Source organism: Paramisgurnus dabryanus, chromosome 17 (genome assembly GCF_030506205.2).
Source record: "Paramisgurnus dabryanus chromosome 17, PD_genome_1.1, whole genome shotgun sequence".
NCBI classification, from domain to species: Eukaryota; Metazoa; Chordata; class Actinopteri; order Cypriniformes; family Cobitidae; genus Paramisgurnus; species Paramisgurnus dabryanus.
The window spans coordinates 24,303,575-24,320,297 of record NC_133353.1 but is presented as its reverse complement, the minus strand read 5'-3'; the positions used below and the strand labels follow the sequence as shown (position 1 = coordinate 24,320,297).

Below are 16,723 nucleotides of genomic sequence, written 5' to 3'. Positions count from 1 at the left end.
CAGTCTTAGAGCAAAACAACAAGCTCCGCTATCATTCATGCTACAGATTAAACAATCGTTGACATTCGTTTGTATTCTGATGCTGAACTTAAATGTTGGCAGTGCTTAAGATAATTCAGTGTCATCCTTTTAACCTTGTGCTTTGTGAGTGTATGTGTATAGTATATCGCAACACAATATATTTTAATATTTAAAGGCGGGGTGCATGATTTTTGAAAAACACTTTGGAAAAGGGACTCGGGCCTGAGTACCAAAACACACTTTTGGGTTCTGTATGTGTGGGGCTGGTCTATCAAGGGAGGTCCAGATTCTATATAGGGGGAGGGGCGTGTTTGTTTAGGTGATTTCAAATGTCAACATTGGCTTTCAGAGATCATGGATCCCGCCTTTAAGAGATTTAAAGGGACAGTTCAGCCAAAAATTATATTAAACTCATGATTTACTCACCCCCAAGCCGTCCAAGATGCATATGTCCATCATTTTTCAGATGAACACATTTTCAGTTATTTTAGAAAATGAGATGTTTCAGTTAATCAAATGTAAAGTTGCACGGTCCACTCCTTCAAGTCCAAAAATGTGCATCCATCCTTCACAAAATAATTCCAAACGGCTCCACAATGATAAACAAAGGCTTTCTGAGGGTAATCCGTGCATTTTTTGTTGTAGAAATATCCATATTTAAAACTTTATAAACAAAAATAACTAGCTTCCGATAATGCCACCATCTTAGGTTTTTGTTTATCATCGTTTGAATTTATTTTGTGAAACAAGAGGTGGCGTCACGAGTTCTACAACAACGCTTAGGTGCCCGCAGATGACCTATTAATCAGCCTAATTTTGCAGGAAAATCGTCCAAAGACGATTTTTTTAAATATGCAGAAATCTGCCAAATTATCGGCCCGGCCGATGTACTCTGAGGTACTTATATAAACCCTTTAGATGCAAAGGTGTACTTTTTGAAAGTGACAGCTAGGGACCATTTATTTGAGGTTTTTTCTGACAATGTACTGATTTAAACTAAATGCTACTTCCTTAAAAAAAGTATAGCACCTGCCCCCACCCTGCAAATATGCCAGCAAAGTAAAACAAACCTGGGCACTAACACTGCACAGTAATGTTATATATTATTGTATACAATTATAACATATAGGGGTGGTTTTCCTGACCAGGATTAGCTTAGGTCAGGACTAGACCTTAGTTTAATTAGGAAATATAACTAGTTTTAACAAACATGCCTTACTAAAAACATTACTTATGTGCATTTTGAGGCAAACCAAAGGGCACTAATGTATTTTAAGATATGTCAGTTCAAGTTGTTTTCAGTTTGGACAGCTCTTACATTTATTTTAGTCTAGGACTTGTCTAATCCCTGTCTGGGAAACCGCCCCATAAAGTGTAATTTAACTTATGTCAGCGCATTAATTATATGAAAGTAAAATGGCAGGAAAAAGCTCTGTGTGAATATATTTTATGAATATAAATATTCCTGTAAATATTTGCACTAGCTTAAGGCTTATGTTTACTCGCCAAATCGTGTAGCTGTAACACTCATTTTTTTACAAGCATGCGTCCTTACCTTCTTTTCTCTCTTAATACTCTCTTACCCTTCCAATGAACTCTGTGGATCTTTGCAAAACAGCTCACAGAAAAAACGTGGATGAATATATCATAGGAACGAGCTCAACTCGGCGCAGTAAAAAACATTCAAAGATTAAAAAGTGCCCAATCATTTATTGCAAAGCGCTCATCTACGCCATTCTTAATGGCCTTGATTCTCGCCATTTACTTCTTGATATCATCATATTTGTGTGAATGCAGTTCGGGAGATTCTGTAAGACGACTTCTTACGATAACTGAAGGGTCCCCTGGCACGATGAGTAAGTGCCACGGTTCTGCATCATTCCCATAATGCCTTAGAGCATCATTACTGACAGTGAATAAAAAATTGAGAAAATTCTCACAGCTGACATAAGAGGTAATACCTGATTTTCAGTTCATAACATTTGAAGGAACTAGAATAAGATTTAAATGTCAAGTCTTCGGTGTGGGCCGTGGATTCACAGAAATCAATAGAAGTTTGCTAAATCTTGCTTTAAAAAGTTACAGATCAATTCTTAGCAACTGTTGCGCTCCGCTATATTGTTTGACAAGACGTTACACTTTTTTAATACTTAATTTAGTTTCATTGCATATGTTATCATTATTAAACAAGGCTTTATTCAAAAAAACTAAATAAAAGCAAATGCATTACAAGGTCACACTTCATTCCAACCTATAATTCAATGTTTAAAGGATTAGTCCATTTTCTAAAAAAAAAAATCCAGATAATTTACTTACCACCATGTCATCCAAAATGTTGATGTCTTTCTTTGTTAAGTTGAGAAGAAATTGTGTTTTTTGAGGAAAACATTCCAGGATTTTTCTCATTTTAATGGACTTCAATGGAACCCAACACTTAACACTTTACTCAACACTTAACAGTTTTTTTCAACAGAGTTTCAAAGGACTGTAAACAATCCAAAACGAGGCATAAGGGTCTTATCTTGCAAAACGATTGTCATTTTTGACAAGAAAAAAACAAATGCACTTTTAAACCACAACAACTCGTCTATCTCCGGTCCTGTGAAGTGCCAGCGCGACCTCATGTAATTGCATAGTGACGTTGAAAGGTCACGTGTTACATATATGAAACGCACATTTGCGGACCATTGTAAACAATATACTGACACAAAGACATTAATTAGTATCATTCAACATACAAAAACGTTGGAACGGTCCCCTTTCTCCACAGTTGTAAACACTGGGGCGGAGTTTCGCATTCGTCCTCTGTGACCTCTTGACGTGATGACGTATTGCGTGAGGTCGAGCGGGCGCATCACAGGACCGGAGATAGATGAGAAGTTGTGGTTTAAAAGTGCATATTTTTTATTTTTCTTGTCAAAAATGACAATAGTTTCGCTAGATAACACCCTTATGCCTCGTTTGGGATCGTTTAGAGTCTTTTAAACTCCGTTTAAAAAAAATGTTAGGTGTTGAGTTAAGTGTTAAGTGTTGGGTTTCATTAAAGTCCATTAAAATGAGAAAAATCCTGGAATATTTTCCTCAAAAAACATAATTTCTTCTCAACTGAACAAAGAAAGATATCAACATTTTGGATGACATGGTGGTGAGTAAATTATCTGGATTTTAAAATGGACTAATCCTTTAACCTTTTTATGAGTACATGCAGTTGTAAACAAGGTGGTGTATTTACCTGCTCATTTGTGATTCATAGGTTTGTCATGAATTGCTCAAAAATGACACAATCTGCAATAATCCTGAGCCCCACAAAGATAACGAAGAGGTTCAGAGAAAAGCATCTTACATCCTCCTTTTCTTCAATGTCACCCTCAGTCTGGTCTCCATCCCCCCTGCGATACTGCTCGGATCATGGTCGGACCGCGCCGGACGCCGCATGGTCATGGCGTTCCCATCTTTGCTATCCCTGCTGAGTGGGGGTTTGTTACTGGCTATAGACCTGTTGGACATCAATGTTTACTGGACCATGATGGCTGCCGCTCTAGCAGGCCTCACCGGTGGCCATGTTTCTGTCTTCCTCAGCTGTTTCAGCTACCTCGCCGACTTGACCATGGGTTCCAATTCCAGCCGCACATTACGTATGGCGGTGGCTGAGTCGATGATCTTCGTAGGAGGGATGGTGGGCTTCCTACTAGGTGGATTTTTGGAGCAGGAATATGGGCTTCAGGCAGCGTTCGGGGCTTACATTGGATGTCATGTTCTGGCACTTAGTTATATTGTGCTATGGCTGAAAGACCCTGTGATGACCAAAAACACATTTACGGTCACCTATAAAGAGGATGCGGTTGAGGAAGATGCCCAAGTAGACCAGTCTCGGCTGTTTATCTTAAAGTACGCCAAGCTTTCTTTCAAAGCAGTTTTTAAGAGGAGACCAGGGCAGGATAGACTGAAATTGCACTTTCTCATTCTCTGCACCTTCATAAATAACCTGGTAGCTGTTGGTCAGTACACACTTACAATTACACACACAAACACACACACACAGAGAGATACTTACACATGTATGCATTTTTGACTTTTGATTTTAAAAATAGAGTATATAAGTAAATGGCGAAATAAACATGAACTGAAATGAATAAGGGCTAAACAAGTATTGTTCATTGTTAGTTCACATTAGCTAATGTATTAACTGATGTTACAGATACAACCCTATTGCAAAGTGTTACTGATATATACAATCCTGCCAAATCCATGCATTTGGCAGACACTTTTATTCAAAGCAATTTACAGATTACTCAAGCTATACATTTTGTAAGTATGCGCATTCAGTGGAAATTGAATCGATGAGCTTGTAGTTGCTAGAACAATAAAATATTTCAGCAGTGCATAAACATCCTTATTAAGTTGCCAGGCAGATTTTTTATATAGTAATAAATGATCAGTAGGGCTAATATGCTCCCTCTGGTAAAGTCGCCTGTTTATGTTGATAATACCATTGAGCTACTGCAGGGAAGTTAGAGCACATGAATATTGTTTCTCTGGAGGCCAGATAGACACGGAGGGCTGAAGAATGAATTAAGTTCCATAAATTCTTAAAATGAGTAATTTCTCCTCTTAAATATTATGTACTTTTATCTTGCCTAATATACTGTAATTATTGTTTTATAGGTGCACAATGAATTCCCCTATAATCTTACAATATATGGCACTTGAATTACACTTCATATTGCTTTAAAAACTGTGAGTCTTGTAAGTCATGCCAATAAAGAGGTGGAAAGAGAAAAGACATAAAAAATGTGTGCTTTTATGTGTATATGTCTCCACAGGGGATCAGTCGATCTTGCTGCTGTATTTGAAGTATGAGCCCAGAGAGTTTACAACTGCCCTGTTTGGAGTATTTAACGCTGCAAGGATGCTTTTGTTGGTAAGTACTGTTGTTTAATGCAGTAACGTTTCTTTAATGACTCATGGGCCTTTGCTGTTTAAAGTGGAGATCTGTAATGTCCTTGAAATACCAAGAAATCTTTCAATTTCAGCCTTTCTGTCTGCATTGAATGGACACAGCTGTGTACTTTTGACTATTTTTAATATGATACTTGGCTATACACAGCTACTGTATAGGGGTTCTATAGTGGGGGGTGTTCATAAACAAAATGTATATTTCTTTAATATTGGACATATGGTATTAAAAAAAGGATCAGGGAGGAAACAGACAATTATTGGAAATGAGTGAGAATAAGATTGGAAAATGACATCAGCACAAATTAAAGTCTTGCTTTCCCACTGCGCAATATATTGAAACACACAACATCCCAGGGCACATCGTTGCTTTTTTTAAGTTTGAAAATGCCTTGAATTTGAAAATAACATCATCAATTAATTTCACCTCCATTGCATGACATGGCTAGCTATGTCCCACAAGGACTGTATCACTATGCTAGATGCAAATACACATTAACATATCGGAAAACAGAAATGTCAGCAATTTTCTAGTTTGTACGACTATATAGAAAAATGTGATTTTGTTCTCTTGCCATAAATTATGCACATTAAAAGTCACCTGTTGTTGATTTTATGAATCTACATTTTATATATTTATAGTATACACTCACCTAAAGGATTATTAGGAACACCATACTAATACTGTGTTGGATCCCCTTTAACCTTCAGAACTGCCTTAATTCTACGTGGCATTGATTCAAAAAGGTGCTGAAAGCATTCTTTATAGATGTTGGCCTATATTGATAGGATAGCATCTTGCAGTTAATGGAGATTTGTGAGATGCACATCCATGGCAAGACACATTCCACCACATACCAAAGATGCTGCATTGGGTTGAGATCTGGTGACTGTGGGGGCCATTTTAGTACAGTGAACTCATTGTCATGTTCAAGAAACCAATTTGAAATTATTCGAGCTTTGTGGCATGGTGCATTATCCTGCTGTAAGTAGCCATCAGACGATGGGTACATGGTGGTCATCAAGGAATGGACATGGTCAGAAACAATGCTCAGGTAGGCCGTGGCATTTAAACCATGCCCAATTGGCACTAAGGGGGCCTAAAGTGTGCCAAGAAAACATCCACCACACCATTACACCACCACCACCAGCCTGCACAGTGGTAACAAGACATGATGGATCCATGTTCTCATTCTGTTTACGCCAAATTCTGACCCTACCATCTGAATGTTTTAACAGAAATTGAGACTCATCAGACTAGGCAACATTTTACCAGTCTTCAACTGTCCAATTTTGATGAGATGGTGCAAATTGTAGCCTCTTTTTCCTATTTGTAGTGGTGATGGGTGGGACCCGGTGGGGTCTTCTGCTGTTGTAACCCATCCGCCTCAATGTTGTGTGTGTTGTGGCTTCACAAATGCTTTGCCGCACACCTCGTTTGTGACAAGTGGTTATTTCAGTCAAAGTTGCTCTTCTATCAGCTTGAATCAGTTGTCCCATTCTCCTCTGACCTCTAGCATCAACAAGGCATTCTCGCCCACATGACTGCGGCATACTGGATGTTTTTCCCTTTTCACACCATTCTTTGTAAACCCTAGAAATGGTTGTGGGTGAAAATCCCAGTAACTGAGCAGATTATGAAATACTCAGACCAGCCCATCTGGCACCAACAACCATGCAACGCTCAAAATTGCCTACATCAGCTTTCTTTCCCATTCTGACATTTAGTTTGGAGTTTAGGAGATTGTCTTGACTAGGACTACACCCCTAAATGCATTGAAGCAACTGCCATGTGATTGGTTGATTAGACAATTTCATTAACCCTCTGGGGTCTAAGGGGTTTTTAGGGCCCTGGGCATGCACTGACATTTGTGCTTTTTTCAGTTGCTTAAAACATATTAATGGCAAAAGTCTCATAACACTGTGTTCATCACAAACTGGGCCACAATATCATATAATCAACATGTATGTACATGTTTGTATTTTTTAGAGAAAAATGTTTATGCCTAGTTTTTGAAAAAGCAAAAAAAGTCCTGAAAAGTCCGCTCCCATTCTCCCTCTCATAATGGGAGAGGGAGAGTGTTACTGCGCCGAATCGAAGAACTCCCAAAAGTGCTATTACGCCATAAAATATAGTTCCTCTTTTAAATCCGCTTAGAAAAGCGCTACGTTTTATTTTGTACCACCAAACTTGCTCGTATAACTACTCGTCTTAAATAGGAAAAACGTTGATGTGTTTGGTCACGTCTAACTTTATCTCTGATTGCTACCATTGAATGAATGGGGCTAAGCTAAATGCTATCGAAGTGTCGCAGCGCACTCCAGCGCTTATGTGCACGCACACAGATGATAACGGGATGTATCAACTCTTCTTAGTTAAGGTAATAACATAGTTTAATATTGAAAATTAGTAGACTATTCCTTTAAGGGATCATCACAATAAAGTGTTAGAAGATATTAAACAGATAGACATAAACAAATGTTTTTATTACAAAAAGAATACAATGGAGATAATTTTGTTTGTATGTGCCCCATCAACAACGGAAAGATTTTTTGTTTACTTGCTTTTTGAAATGCGTCTCTCCGTGTGTGCACTTTTGAGTGCACTTAAACCTTTGTGCGATTAAATTGTTTTAAACCACTTGAATGTTAACATTCGCAAGCCTTTGAAACACGTGCAAATGATAAACTTTCCATATGTAACTGTGCGTATTAATCTGCAAATCACATGCGAGCCGAACCATGGGTACGGATCACAGATTAACTGCATTCACAGCTCTAGTAAAAATGGTCAAACTATGTACCTCAGCTGTCACTGTGGTGGTACCTTTTCAAAAAGAACAACTTTGGAGCTAATGAGTTTATATTAGTACCTCAGAGGTACATATTGGTATATATTTGGTATACATCTGCTCTTAACTCTTTCAACACCAGTATTTTTCATGATTTTCACAAAAGTTTAATGCCTTCCAGAAAATGCTCATTTTTAAATATATAAACATAAAATATATTAAATAAAAGAACAGACCCTCTGCTTTCAAACAAAACAATCTGTTTCATCCTACCTTCATGTGTTCTGTTTTTATCACCTCTCAAATATGTGTAGGTTTAATCAAAAACACCAAATTTTGAGCAAAAAGCTGAGATAATTCCATTTTTGTGAAGGACTTTTGATAGAGATCAGATGCAGAGCGATCTTTAAAACATACACGGACATACAGCTGTTTGCCCTAGGGCAATACTTCCGGTTTTTATACGTTGCGGAAGATAATAGGGGTATTGCAGATTGACGAGATATCTCGTCAATGGCGGGGAAAGAGTTAATGGTACGTATTAGTTTGAACCTTGGTACTGCCCCATTGACAGCTGGGGTACATATTTTGACAGTTTTTCTGACAGTGCAAAAAGTTACTTACAGTATAGTTAGTAAAATGTGACCCTGGCTGCCTGTGTAAACAAGGCTGTCAAAATCAATTCATCTCAAGGTTAGATCTCAGATATCAAGACTATGTTTTCACAGAATGTTCTTTACATTGTGTACTATAGGATAAATGTATGTAGAATTATGTGTTTTCACAGGCAGGGTCATAAATGTCAAAAGTAAACTTTCAAAATAAAGGTGTAACCCAACGTTTGATGTCAAAATGCTTTATCTTATCTCAGTATAGGACAAATATAAAGTTTTTGTTAGTTGATTCTCTGTAAAAACTGTGGGAATATCGAATTACCTCAAAAGCGAAGACTGGCTCAACCAAACAACGTTTACTGTATTTTTGGAAGCACTCCCTAGTGAGTTTGAACAATGCAGCTGTGGTGCAGGGTTTAACAAACCTGTAAAAGCTGTTATTTTCCAATTCGGTTCTGTGATACAACTACACACTTTTCCTTTGGGAAACTTTTGGCTTTTATTATCAATTCCCCTCACAGAGAAAGCATTTCCCATACCCTGACATTAGCAGAAAAGGTGTGCGGTTTGACATGGACATTACAGCAACAGCGATAAAGCAAACAGGTTGAAGGTAGCTTTGTTTTGCTGTCTGTCATAAGGAGGCCTGTCTCTCACAGACGATGTGAGCTGGTCGATGCCGTGTCTTGCAGTGACGCTCAGACAAAGACAGCCAGTTAAGAAGCACCTTCCTTATTGGAGAGGTGATGGTTCTCCATTTAAACCATGATGGGGCTCCAATCGCTCAGTTGCCTTTTGTGTGAAAGCTGACGCTATCGATCCTGATTGAACCTATTATACATTCAATCCGTAGGGGTTGTCGTCCTGGCAGGCTGCCACCCAGTAGACAAAGCCTCAAAAAGTTTTAATTAACTGCAATTGAATAAGTCAATTGAAAGAAGAAAGAAGAGAAAATGAAATGTAAAAAAGTATAACAGAGGTGAACAGACCTGGTACTTCTAAAGATTCGAGCCATCAAAATCTTGGCATGTCTAAAGGCTGCGGTGAGCAGTTTTTATAAATGGCTAAAGGGCTGAAATTGACTTGTAATTAGGGTGGTGTGGAGTTGGTGAGGAATTATTAAACACTCCAGGGTCTAATGAGTTGATGAAAGTAAAAACACGGAGCGCTGACCTTTTCCGTGGAATGTTTATGCATTCGCATTATGTTTTGTGCTGCAAATCAGAGTTGGTGGCAAAGTCTGTTGACACGGGGTCCGCATCGGGTGAAGGGGGGAGGGAGGTAATTACATCAAAACTGTTTGCATGAGCAGGCAGGGCAAATGAGTCACGCTACATTTCACACACTCACACGCAAATGCGGACACAGGTGAGTTCGCTTTCAAGTGCTCTCAGACGTTGTGAGTGAGATTCGCTGCTGTTTCTGACGTTGCCTCATCAGGCACAAACACTGAAGGTTAATTAATTCACTGCTTAGTTTTATAATGAGTCTGAGACAATCAAAATATTTCAGGGCTTTATGTATTTTTTTTTATCAAAAGCTGAACCAGACAATCTACTGCCTACATATTCTAGTGCTACAGTATAATTATGTGTTTTAGATATTTATAGAAGTTCTCTACATTAAATTATACATCAACACAATTTACTGGGATGAAATTAATTGCAACAATATAAAGTTTTTTTTAAACACAAATAAAGAATTTTATATGGTGAATATAAACTTTATTTAAGAGGTAAACGAACAGGTTAACAGGTTTTTACTGAATGTAGTACTTTACTGTACTGTACTGTATATAGTCAGCTTTTACTACAGTAATTGTATACAATATACTTTATTTCACTATTATGTTTTACAATTTACTATACATAATTTTTACTGGATGTAGTAATTAAAAAAAAAAAAATTGTACACTGTTACACTCAAAAATGACCCAATTTTAAATCCAGAGTATAAAATAATATTAGAAACCATGACAAAAGAGTGAATATTGTCACCAACCAAGCTTTAGGTTTATTACAAACCCATTATTTTAAAGGAAAACACCACCGTTTTTCAATATTTTACTATGTTGTTACCTCAACTTTGACAAACTAATACATACCTACAATCTTTTTTAATATTTTTTCTTAATCTTTGTACGCCGTGTCTTGAATGTGTTAGCATTTAGCCTAGCATCATTCATTTCTTAGGATCCAATCAGGGATGTATTTAGAAGCCACCAAACACTTCCATGTTTTCCCTATTTAAAGACTGTTACATGAGTAGTTACACAAGTAATTTAAGCGGATAAAAAATAAGCACTATATTACATGGCAGAAGAGCACTTAGTTTGTAGCACTTCGACCTTGGACGCAGTAATATTGATGGACGTTTGAGCGAGAGGGGGAGTAGTCAGGAGTGATGATATTTTCTGAGCGGCGAAGTCAAAGTGCCGCAAACTAAGTGCTCTTCCGCCATACAATATAGTTCTCATTTTTAATCCACTCAAAAAATTGCGTTAAAAAAACTTTTTATTTTGTGCCAACTATACTTACTTGTGGAACTACTCATGTAACAGTCTTTAAATAGGGAAAACATGGACGTGTTTGGTGGCTTCTTAATTTATTTCTGTTTGGATCCTAAGGAATGAATGGGGCTAGGCTAAATGCTAACATAGTCACGTCGCGCTGTGCAAAGATCAAGTGCACGCATTGAAAAAGATAGGTAGGTATTAATAATTCTAAGTTGAGATAAGAAAATAGAATATTGAAAAACGGTAGTGTTTTCTTTTAAGGTATATAACAGGATTTCTTTTGCCATAAACTGACCTTACCACGAACCAAAGAATGCTAATGTTACAAAAAAGATGCATGCTAAGTCATTATTATCACAAATACCGTTGCTCATGTTTTAGGGTTAGGGATTTAAACAACTTTGTTGCTGAAACACTGTTTGTGCTTCGGGCATAAATAAAACCTCATATTGTGCAGCGTATTATTTCTTTTCTAAACAATTTGAATTCCAGAGGCCATAGAACAGACAAAGGAGACTGTTGTGGTTTGAGCTCTTTTCACTTGAACCAATAAAATACCATTTGTTAAAAATAGCATTGATGGTCACAAAAATATCTTCTGTTTATGATGCATGGCAATCTGGTGTACTGGCCTCACCACTAGGCTTTTTAGCACCTGTTTTTGATTTATCAATGAACCACCTTTCAAATACACATAATCCCTAACCACTGCTGATCATTGTGATTTTAACTACCCAAAACATCCTTAAAACGATGCATAGCATTTTAGAAACTATTTCAGAAATCCATCATCATACTTCAATTCCGACCAGTTGTGTTCAGTGTAAAGTGACTTCCCATGGCGCTGTTTACAGAAATCCCTTATTATAGCCTGGCATATTACAGTCAGCTTACATAAAGAATATAATATTGTGTAAAATATTCTGGCTTAAACAAAATGACAAAAAATAGAATACATACAACAGACTTTACTATAATGGAGATATATGGTATTGTACTGTAATAGTACTGCTAAATCTACAGCAACATCTATAAGTGTTGTTCACAAGCCTCATTTACACTTATTTGATTTTACAATGTATTCAAGCTATACTATATACTTTATCAGTAATAAAGTATGTTCCATGGGATTCAAACCTATGGCCTTTGTGTAATTTTAGCACTATGACCTACAATAGCAATAACCTTTTAAGGATTTACTATACAAAAAATGGTTCCGGTCACATCTTATTTTGAAAAATATAGCATGTTATATCCTCAGAGTCAGATCTGTTCATCTTTAACCTGCTCTCTTTAGGGCTTTGGTCTGCTGGGTCTATTTCCTCTGCTAATGAGGTGTATGAAGGAGATGACTCTAGCAAAACTCAGCGCTGTGTTCAGAGCGGCTTCTTATGTCCTACTCGCATTTTCCAACAATACAGAGATGGTCTTCCTTGGTAAGATCCCATCACTTACCTGTACAGTATGTGATAATACCATTATTTATGCATATATAGCTTGTAGATGTAATAGTATGTAATTTTGTTATTATTAACTCACACCCATTTAAGTAGTGTATGACTTTCTTCCTTTAAACACAAAGAGATGAATGAAGGAGAACGTTCATATAATTAAAGTGAATGATGAAGAAGGTTTGTCAAACTCTAGTCTTGCGTAGTCAGACCCTCCTGCTAAAGATATGGGAACGATGGCAGCTTTCAATGGCCAAGGACCGCCGAAGAGGCCATATTGAGACATAAAGCAACCAATCACGTTTCACTATGTGCCACGTCATGTTTAGGAGCTTGGAGATGTCACCACAATAACAGAACAGTGTGCTACCATCATTCACGAACGTCCTTTGAAGCAAACACAGTAAAATATCTTGCATACTTTTAAACGTGCAGTGTTAAAGAGCACCTATCGTCCAATTCACGTTTTTAATTGTGTATTGGTACATGTAAATGATATGCAAAAGGTACAAACCCCAAAGTAAACGATGAGGCGAGTTATCGTCTCCAACGTGAATTTATTTTCTTGGACGACAACAAACACACGGATTTTAGGCAACTGTTAACTTCCTGGGATTGGTGCTGTAGACAAGACCGACATTATCATAATTCCTCCCGCTTTGGACTCAGCCTGTAAGTTAACTCCTGTTAGCAACCGAATCTTTTAAACATGGTATGGAGCATCACATTTTCGGCTGACGTCAGAGGTATTCAGGCCATTTGCAGCGTACAGATTAGCTGGCCAATCATGGACACAGAGCTCTTCAGAGAGTGAAATCTGTAGCTACAAAATGTATGGTATGTGAAAAATAATGTGTTTTTATCCATAAACCACGCCAACACATTGTATTATACCAAATACAGAAATAACTTTTTTTTTTAGCAATTAAATAGGTGCTCTTTAATTCAATCTTGATTAAGCATACTGTCACCGATTTAAACATGAAGTGCTGTGACAATTTTGAAATCTCCAGAAGTGTTTCCATAAAAGTGTACCATATGCTTAAGATGTTCAGCCACCAGTCTGTGGCACCATAAATGCAGTTCATGCAGACTTGTTGACAAGTTGAAAATCTGAACTTTGGCAGATTTCCGCACCGCGTTAACCAATCAGGACCTTGCTGTAGTAGTGACGTGATTACAGGAAGTGAGCGGAGTCTCAGCGGAGCCACAGAAGCCCCTCCCATGACGCGAATTTCTGTGTGAATGTCTCGAATTACTAAATTTCACGCGTGGCTTTCAAGGGCGAATGAAGCACATAAAATCATATGTTCAAGCGTCCAACTACGCGCGAATAGCGCGCTTTTGCCGCATTTTACCGCGGCTTGTGTGAATGCACCATAAGACTGGTGTCCACTGAAGCTAAGTAGGATTACGCCTGGTCAGTACTTGGATGTGTGACCTCCTGGAAAAACTAGATTGCTGCTGGTAGAGTTGTTAGTAAGACTAGTGTGTTAGTTTGTGTGGGTCCTAACACCCCAGTATAGTCATTGGGACACAATCCGCATGGGGGCACCGTCCTTCAGATGAGGTGTTAAACCGAGGGCTCTATGGTCTTAAAAATCACAGGATGTCTTTTGAAAAAGAGTAGAGGTGTGCCCCTGCATCCTGTCCAAATTTGCCCATTGACCTACCAATCATTCCTATATAGTCTATATACTAATTGTCTATATCACTCTGTCTCCTCTCCACTTATAAGCTGGTGTGTGGTGGATGTTCTGGTGCAATATGACTGCCGTTGCATCATCCAGGTGGATGCTGCACATTGTTGGTGGTTGAGAAGAATCCCCCTTTCATGTGTAAAGTGCTTTCAGTGCTGCAGAAAAGCGCTATATAAATGTTACAAATGATTCATTATTAAAACGGACGAACCCAACCCATTGGATCGTAATTTAGCCTATGCTGGGTTGTTCCAACAAATATTGCTGGGTTATTTGTATGTACTGTATTGTTGGGTCAAATATAAACATTTGATTAATTTTTAACCCAACGGCTGGGATCAGACGTTTTTGACCTAATTCTGTTTTTAGACTGTGATTATGTGAATATTCCAGCCCAGTCACACAAAATTACGTACCTATAGTCACGTAATTTTTTTTTTGTGATACTGTCACGCATTTCCGTGTTTTTTCGTGATCGTATCACGAATTTCTGTATGTGTCATTGTCACGTATTGGTTACTCAACAGCTTTTCCGAATTTCTTACCATTTTCGCTTCAGTTTAGGGTAAGATTTACATAAAATGACAGCCTTACCCAAACCCAACTCTAACCCTAACGCCAGGCGACAATTGTTTAAAATTTAGAAAATATAAAAAAATAAATATGAAAAAAATTGTATAAACCAATGCTTAAAGTGACATCCTAATGCAAACAACAAATCTAACCCTAAACCGAAGTGAAAATGGATTGAAAATAGGAAAAAGCAGTTGAGTAACCAAAAACGTGACAATGACACATAAACAGAAATTTGTGATACGATCACGAAAAAACTCGGAAATTCGTGACAGTATCACGAAAAAAATAAAAAGATTACGTGACTATAGGTACATAATTTTGTGAGACTGGGTAGCAATATTTAAACCTCACAAATAAGTGAGAGGCATAGGTGAAGATGTTGAACTTTACCTTTTATATGGTCTTCATACAAAGCTTTTATATATTTTGCATTTTTGTGGTCCGCAAAAATATTTGGGTTTTATACAGCATGTTGATAAGAAAACAATGACAACATTTCTAGGTAAACTATCCACTTATTGTTCACGTATTGATGTTGTGGTAGTGATGATTTGTTGTTTTCCCAACTCCATTGTTCACAGCAAGAGAGCCTTTAAAAACAACAAAACTTGAGATGGTTAGCAACATCACAACTGACCCCGTTTCAAAACTGCCAGAGGAGATATCAAAGTGCATTTTTCTTCCCAAAACCAATGCAGATTCCTGTTGTCGGTACGTGACGTGCATGCAGCAAACTTTTTCCCACTCGAGGCCTCCCTGCCTTCACTTTAGCTGACAGTCAAGTGGGTAAATGCTTTAAAAATGTCTACCTGACCAGACTTTTGCACTGCTGCCTTGTACCTGGGGGGCTGCACCTCTGAGGGAGAGTTCTGAGAGTGGTAGGTAATGATAACATTGTGTCGGACACCATAGATGGCCACTCTTGGGGAGAGAGAGACAGACTAGCATTAATGCCATTAATTAAATAAATGGTTGTGGAAATTGTTATTCTAATCGATGTGGCGGACCAATGGCTTTTAAATGGAGATGAGCGCCGACTGCGATGAATAATCAGAGCAGGGAGGGTGAAATCTGCATGCTGGTGTTCTGTTGTGTGCGATAATAAGGGGCACAGCGGCGCATGTGAGAGTCATAACCTGCATTTACAGCACACACACACACACACACACACACACACACACACACACACACACACACACACACACACACACACACACACACACACACACACACACACACACACACACACACACACACACACACACACACACTTGCACCTGCAACACATGTGCACACACACACTTAAAACTGCAACACATGTGCAGAGTAACGCAAGAGAGAAAAGCTTTTATTCTCATTAGGATGAGAACTGCTCTCTAAACATGCATGAGAAAGCTGCTGATATGAGTGACATTTTAGCCGTTAGTAAAAGCCCATGCTTTGTAATCAGAATTACTTTGAGATTTCATACATATAGATTACCTCCATGAATTATTGAACATTCCACTTTGGATTCACTTACACTTGTTCTAGCCATAGATTTAAGGTAATTGTGGCTTGTAGGGAACACAGATTGCATAGTGTAATGCTTGTATTTTATGTTCATAGAGCGTTTCAACAACCCAGTCTCACCCCATGGCGTCAATATTTGACGACACTTGACCATGCGTCAATATGTTGACGCGGAGGGTATACCTTTCGCGTCACTTTTTGACGAACTGGGGACTTCAATGCTATCAGGTACGCGAAATTCTCTTTCCTATTTTCTTACCATTTTCTACCATTTTCGCGTCGGTTTAGGGTTAGATTTACATAATGACATCCCTACCCAAACCTATCCCTAACCCCAATGTCAGGCGACAACTGTTTAATTTCGCGTACCTAATAGTATTGAAGTCCCCAGTTCGTCAAAAAGTGACGCGAAAGGTATACCCTCCGCGTCAACATATTGACGCATGGTCAAGTGTCGTCAAATATTGACTCCATGGGTGTGAGACTGTGTTGGTTTCAAATGTCTGGGACCAAATTGAAGTTCTCGGATTCTGATTTTTTTACAAAAAGAAATATAACAAAATGATTGGATAGAATAAATGTCCTG

At 38.1% G+C, this 16,723-nt stretch overlaps 1 protein-coding gene across 1 annotated transcript in view; it reads left to right on the top strand.

Moving 5' to 3' along the window:
* LOC135778358 (proton-coupled folate transporter) overlaps positions 1-16,723 on the top strand; it is a 54,459-nt gene that overhangs the window by 620 nt on the left and 37,116 nt on the right. Inside the window, exons 2-4 of the mRNA XM_065288820.1 lie at positions 3,275-4,019; positions 4,845-4,942; positions 12,196-12,334. Coding sequence (XP_065144892.1) covers positions 3,275-4,019; positions 4,845-4,942; positions 12,196-12,334 — 982 coding nt within the window. The remainder of the gene's footprint in view (positions 1-3,274; positions 4,020-4,844; positions 4,943-12,195; positions 12,335-16,723) is intronic.